We start from the raw sequence: 6,373 nt of genomic DNA, 5'->3' as shown, positions 1-6,373 counted from the left end.
GTAAATCACCATTAACCCCTTTCTGCACCCTTAAAGAAGTTACCTTTGCCAGTAGCCTGTGACAGGAACTTCCTCACAGCTTAAGCTAGACATCATGTGAAGAAACATCTCCTTTTGTTTCTTTGAGTCTTGCACTTAAGCATTTCATTGCATGCCTCCTTGTTTTTTTTAAGAAAACACTTACTTGATCACCTACTCCATGGCATTTAGGCTTCACAGATCTCTGCCATGGACCCCATCCATCTCTTTTTCTGGCTGAACAGTCTACTGAAGCAGCCGTTACACAGGAAGCGTTTGGAAGTACTCTGCAGCGCCTGAATCAAAACCCCAGCTCCAGCAGCCCCAGCTGAGATCACAAGGCAGCAGGAGCAGGCGGAGACCCGGGCGGCTCTGCAGGGAGGCTTCGGCAGTGGAAGAGCAGCTCTGCTGCCTCTCCCCCTGCCTTTTACAGCTGCTCTCCCTTTGAACGCTGCCCTCAGGAGCCCTGCCTTTGCACCAGGCAACGGCACAGGGCAAGCAGAAGGCTCCAGCTCGTGCAGTTCTTACAACCCTACAGATGCCAAGCAGCTAAAGAATCGGTGCAGAACGAGCTCAGTTAGACAAAGCCATCCCATTCCCCCAGCCAAGGCACCCAGGTTTAGCACGTTTTAAGACCAACGATGCAAATAAATACACGTTTTCAGAGAGACACCAGGGTCAGGGTCCAAAACCGAGCCCCAGCTGTGTGTGCACAGAAGGTTTGATTTGGAAGCTGGACTACCTAGGAGGAGCTAATTTACAAGCACTGAGGATGCCCAAATATTAATACATTTTCGGAGATGTGTTTGCACAAACTTGTGGTTTTCAGTGACTCGTGATCCATCGAGGCAGATCCCTAATGGCACACAGACCCTTATGGCAGACATAGTCAAGGATTATTACAAGAGCTGCAGGCTGTGGGGCCCCTCCTGTGCACACACATGGGTACATATGGAAGTTATTAACAAGTTTCGGCAAAGGATTTTGGGAAATTAACCCCTGGGGTCCCAGACCACTGCTAACAGACAGCTAGTTGGGAGCAGATGAAAAGTAGTTTCCTGCTGGATGCTTGTGGCACACTGGGACCAAAATCCAGGCCTTTTGCAGACCGGTAGAGGAAGCCCCTCTCACAAGGACTAAACTTTTCAACTTCTGCTCTTAGGAAGAACAGTTTTAAAAAACCACCTGCGAGGCTGTGTAAGGTTCCTCAACAAACTGAAATGAGTCAGCTGGAGAAATGTATAACGTAACATATAAAAATGCAAACAATTTTCTTCTGGTTCCCCAAATGGTGCTCAAGAGGTTGTGAGGAAGTTTGTAATTTCTTTGTAAGTCCCTTTAGGAACCACCAAAAGAAACATTTGGACACAGGCCACCAAGAGCTGCTCCCTACAGGGCAGAGGGACTGGTTCAGAGGCAGGGTGATTAAAGTGAACACCTCACTTGTTAAGGAAGCAGTAGGACGTAGTTTGCAATCACCCTGGGAAAGTACATTTTTATGGTTTTACTCTGTACATCTTTTTCTCAAGAGCTGACGGTAAAGGAAAAAAATTCTCCTCCAACGTCCAAGCAGAAAACAGAAGACAACTCAGTAAAACCTACCACGGCCAATGCACTTTTCACACTCCTTTTTCACCCAAATTGGTTTCCTTTTTTGCACCAGTCCTGATCTGCAAAGTGACCTCTCCTCCGGCATAACGAGGATACTTACCCACAACGTGCTTTAAACATCCATAATATAACAATGCATGGCAGTCATTCACTGCTTTTCATCCACAGATCTCAAATCAATTTGCTACAGCCCTGCATGGAATTGACTTACTTGTAAGATGGAGATGAGCACTTGCTGTGCAATTAAATAAAAAAAAACAGAAAGAAAGAAAGAAAGAACAAAATTAAGTCGATTTTATTAAAATCCAAACTATTTCCTCCTCCCTTGGTGTGATTTTCCTATAGCACAATCCTGGCCTCAAACGAGGTTCTTCTGCAGCCCCCAGCCATACAACCCAAGACGCTCATTTTTGGCCAAATGAGTACAGTTCACAGCCAGGTCAGAGCAATCCAGTTAGAAAGCTCTTCCCTCAGTGAGCTATAACTGTGGCCATAAAACAGAAGCATTCCTGTGCTCTGTTATAAACGTGGAAGGAATTAGCCTGCTCCTTCCCCCCTTCCTGCTTTCTGAAGGGAAGGTGGGAAGGCAGCCAATGTGCCTTGGCAACAACACCTCCAAGAAAGATTGAGAGGACAGGCAGGATGCCTGGGGAGGTAGACCTGGCCCCACTTCTTCAGAGACAGACAGAGAGGGAAGGTAGCTGGGTGGCTGACCCCTCTGAGGCAGGGGCTTCACCCAAAAGCCAGGGAACTGTCGCACAACACAGGTGCCCAGAAACACCTGAGATGCCCACAGGGGCTGGCAGGGCAGGTGGAGCTACAGACGACTTAGGCTCTGCCAGAGCTCTGCACAGAGCATTGAGTGTGAGTAATGGGATGGTGCCCAAAACCAGGCCAAATCCATGGCAGGCAGCAACACCCAGAGCACCTGCGTGGCCTGGCAGCACTCCATGCAGTAAGGGACATCTTCCCTCCACTGCATGCAATGCCATCATCCTGGCCTGGCACCCTGGCAGCACACTCCTGCTGCAGTGTCCAGCCTTCCCTCCACAGGGGGTTCTTGTAGTCACAGCAGCTGCAGCAACAGCACCACCTGCCCTCTGCCCCACTACTTCTTCCATGTCCAGTCCCACACCTCCTTGCCCTACAAAAAAAAATAGGCCTGCAAAACTGTTCAGAAAAAGAGACCCAAGAAGGTCCCCTCTAGACCAAGCTGGGGCTTAGGCCAGGCCAGCACTGAAGTCACACCAGGTTGTTCCAGGCTTGACCCAGCTGGATCTTGAAAACTCTCAAGTGTGAAGACCACACAACCTCTCCAGGCAACTTACCTCCTGTCCAGACTGCTTTCACAGGGAACAAGTGCTGTAAATTCAGATAATGTTAATTGTAGAAAAACATTTTTCATGCCGAGCCTGGCCTTGCTTCCTTATTGTCCCCTGTGGCAAGCCTGGCTCCTTGCCAGTCTCCTCATAGGTACAAGCAGGCTGCTATTAAGTCCATTTGAAGCTCTCTCCTCTCTGGGCTGAATAAGCCCAGCTCCCTCATCCTCTCCTTGCAGGCCAATTGCTCCAGCTCCCTGAGTTTCTTGGGGTTGCTCCCCCCGCCCCCAACCAAGCTCATTCCAACTTATTATTTTTCTGTTGTAGCAGGGAGCCCCAAACAATGTTCTAACTGGAGTCTAAGGAATGGAGACGACAGGGAGATAATCATTGTCCTCATCTGCTGGTGTTGCTCCTGTTAATGTAACCTAGGAGGCTGCTGGCCTTTGCTTTGCTGTCTGCCAAGACCCCTAGTCCTTGCACAGGTACCTGAACATGGCTGCTTCATGAACCCTGTGATAATGAACAATCCCAACCCATTCTTCTGCATTGGGCTGAGAGCTGCAGCAGCTGCAGGGTCACCAAGCTGCCCCTGGCTTCCTTGAGACTGAGAGGAGCAAGCAGCAAGGAAAAGATGGCTACTTCTCTGGCACCTAATAACTACCTTGGTTCACAAACTGATGCCCTGAGATAGAGGCCAGGCACCCTGCCATCAGCAGAGCGACAGAGCCCTCCAGAGAATATCTCAGTGTTAGGCTCCTGTGATGAATCACAGGACCTGTATCTTTCTGTGCTGATCACACACTTTGCTTCCTCAGATGAGATAACTGAAGCCAAAAGAGCAAATTCAGAGTAATCTCTCCCCACATTCAGCTCTATTTCCCCCCCAATACAGGTCTGAAGGGGAAGTCAGCAGGAGCTCAGCAGGCTGCCTGCCTAGCTATGGATTCTTGGCAGTATGCACAGCAGCTTGGCTCAAATTTTACAGTATCTGAGTTTCTTCTTTCACATGGATGTTTTCAATCACTTATTTCAAACACATCATGCCTGCCTGCACCCTTGAAATGAACTATAACCCCATATAAGCCAGCTCTGATCCTTTCATTTGCACTCACCCTCACCAGCTCATGTTCACGGATGTTGTGCCCTGTTCTGGGATCCTAAATTGCTCATGTTTCTTTGAAACACAGAGTACAAATTTTAAGGTACTAAAAATACTTCTAAAAATTCCATCCCTACATTTTTTAGGAAGTATGTTATGTTTAGAAAATTCTTTACTTGGTTACATTATGAGATTAATTAAATTTATGGTTCCCACCTAAGACCATTTGTTTCTGTCTTGCTTGTGGTCTTTAAATGAAATTGGATGCCCCCTCCCTGGAGGTGTTCAAGGCCAGGCTGGATGAAGCTTGAGCAATCTGGTCTAGTGGAAGGTGTCCCTGCCCATGGCAGGGGGGTTTGGAACTAGATGATCTTTAAGGTTCCTTCCAACCCAAACCATTCTATAAATCTATGAAATTCACTTGTTTGGTTTCAGTTTGTTTACAATGTCTCACCACTAAACTAACCAAGTTTCCAACACTGCAAGGGAATGATAAGATTGCATTTATTTACTGACTTTTAAAAATAAGTATAAAACCATGTTTATTAATTTTTTTTTAAAGTCTTATGTAAAAAAAAAGTCTTTGCCTTTTTTGAGGCAAACCCAAAATGTCTGTAGGTGGCAGCAGCACACTATCAGATGAGCATAAGAAAGGGTGCCAGATCCCATCTCTTTGCATCCTCCCAGGGCAGACCCGACTCTCCAGCTGGGGCTTACCTCCTCCACAGGCATACCATGCCCTTAGTATAATGTAACTCATCTGCACTCCCAAAAGATCTGTTCAAATAAAGCAATGCAAAAGCCAGTGAAGCTGTATGGCTGCAATGGTTTTCCTCTAGTGCAAAGCTTGTCTTCTGAAGTGGCAGGCATTGCATCTGTGTTGCAAGGAGCGAAACGTGTTCTCACTCCACTGCTATGTGGTGGTCAGCACAGAGGTCATGCCCACCAATGCTCAAGCTGCACTGCTGTGGGCCTGGAGTCAGCTACCCCACTTCATGACAGCAGAGTTACAGCAGAAATGAGCCTGGGCACTTCAGAGTAGAGGAAAACACAGGGCTGAGGACAGGCAGCTCACCTTCTTCTCAAGCTTATAAGTTATAAACGGAGCAAAGAGCAGGTTTGGCTTTACCCCAGGCATCTCTGGGGAAGGTCACACATGCTGTGCACATATGAGGGGACAGCTGTCACAGCCAACAGGTTCAAGACCTGCTCCCCCTGCTCTCCCCTACTTCTCCCAGCAGCCAGTCCAGCCTCACCAGCTCAGTGTGCATCCCACCAGCACAGCCACGTAACTGGCACCTCCTTTTGTCTGCAACACACACAGCATCATCTACCAGTCCAGGACAGAGAGGGGCTGGGGACAACACTTCCCTCTGACCCTCCCCTTCTGCCCAGGGGTGAGACCATCTCCTCCCTTGGGCACATCCCCATGGAACTTCCTATTCCTGCTCCATCCCCTGCTGCTGCAGCACCAGTGGGCAGGCTCTGGCAACAGAGTTCTCGCAGCGAGGGCACCGCCCGGCGGCTCCGGCACAGGGGCTCAGAGAAGACTAGGGGGGTTCCCCCCATCTCATCAAAGTGCAAGGGGTTGTTCCGGGTTCCTGCCACCACCAGCTCCAGCAGCTGGACCACGCAGTCTGAAAACCAATTCTTCAGGCGGAAATAGCCCTCCTGGAAGGAGATTCGGAGGCTGACAGGCCCCGCGGGCATCCGCACGCTCAGGCTGAACAAGCAGTTGCCCTGAGAACTGTCCCGCACCAAGTAAGTGCCGACAGGCTCCCGCTGGAGCTTGGCGTGAGCCTCCCCCACGGACAAGGGGCCCCAGTAGAAGTCACTGGCCTGAAGGATAGTGAGGGATCGCTCCAGGACCTCCCACTCACAGCTGCGGAACATGCGGAAGCGATCGGGCAGGCTGGGCGGCGCAGGGCTGGAGAGAAGGCTGCGATGCTGCCTTTGCAGACAAGGAGCAGTGGTGTGCGTCTTGTGCAGATCATCTGGCCTCCCTCTGATCATCTCTCAAAGAGCCCATGGATCCTGGAAAGATGCTGCCTTTACCATGCTTCCTCCTTTGCATCCAGCCTGTGGGACAGAAGAAGAGTGAGGCAAACCTGATACCTTCTTCCACCTGGGCAAGTGAAGACACTTCACAAGGAAGAGCGAGCAGCAAGAATACTGAAGAATACTGTATTCACCAACCTCCAGCTGTAGGGACAACCAAGGATGGATGTGCAGGACAGACTCCAGCTCAGTCCCCGCTAGCACAAGGCAGCGCTTCGAGCTCTGCATCCATTGGATTTCTGTGACTCACACCTAGAGGCTACCC

At 49.7% G+C, this 6,373-nt stretch overlaps 1 protein-coding gene across 1 annotated transcript; it reads right to left on the bottom strand.

Moving 5' to 3' along the window:
• Positions 1-5,376: 5,376 nt before the first annotated feature.
• LOC128971464 (suppressor of cytokine signaling 1-like) lies at positions 5,377-6,063 on the bottom strand. Its single transcript, XM_054387032.1, has one exon. It carries the CDS (start codon positions 6,061-6,063, stop codon positions 5,377-5,379), a length of 687 nt encoding a protein of 228 aa, XP_054243007.1.
• Positions 6,064-6,373: the final 310 nt, after the last annotated feature.

This window comes from Indicator indicator, chromosome 14 (genome assembly GCF_027791375.1).
Source record: "Indicator indicator isolate 239-I01 chromosome 14, UM_Iind_1.1, whole genome shotgun sequence".
NCBI lineage: Eukaryota > Metazoa > Chordata > Aves > Piciformes > Indicatoridae > Indicator > Indicator indicator.
The sequence above is the reverse complement of the archived record's forward strand: the minus strand, read 5'-3'. Positions and strand labels throughout refer to the sequence as shown.

What these genes read in the sequence shown, in the direction of transcription:
- LOC128971464 (XM_054387032.1), bottom strand. Translation starts at nt 6,063, where the DNA reads ATGATCAGAGGGAGGCCAGATGATCTGCACAAGACGCACACCACTGCT.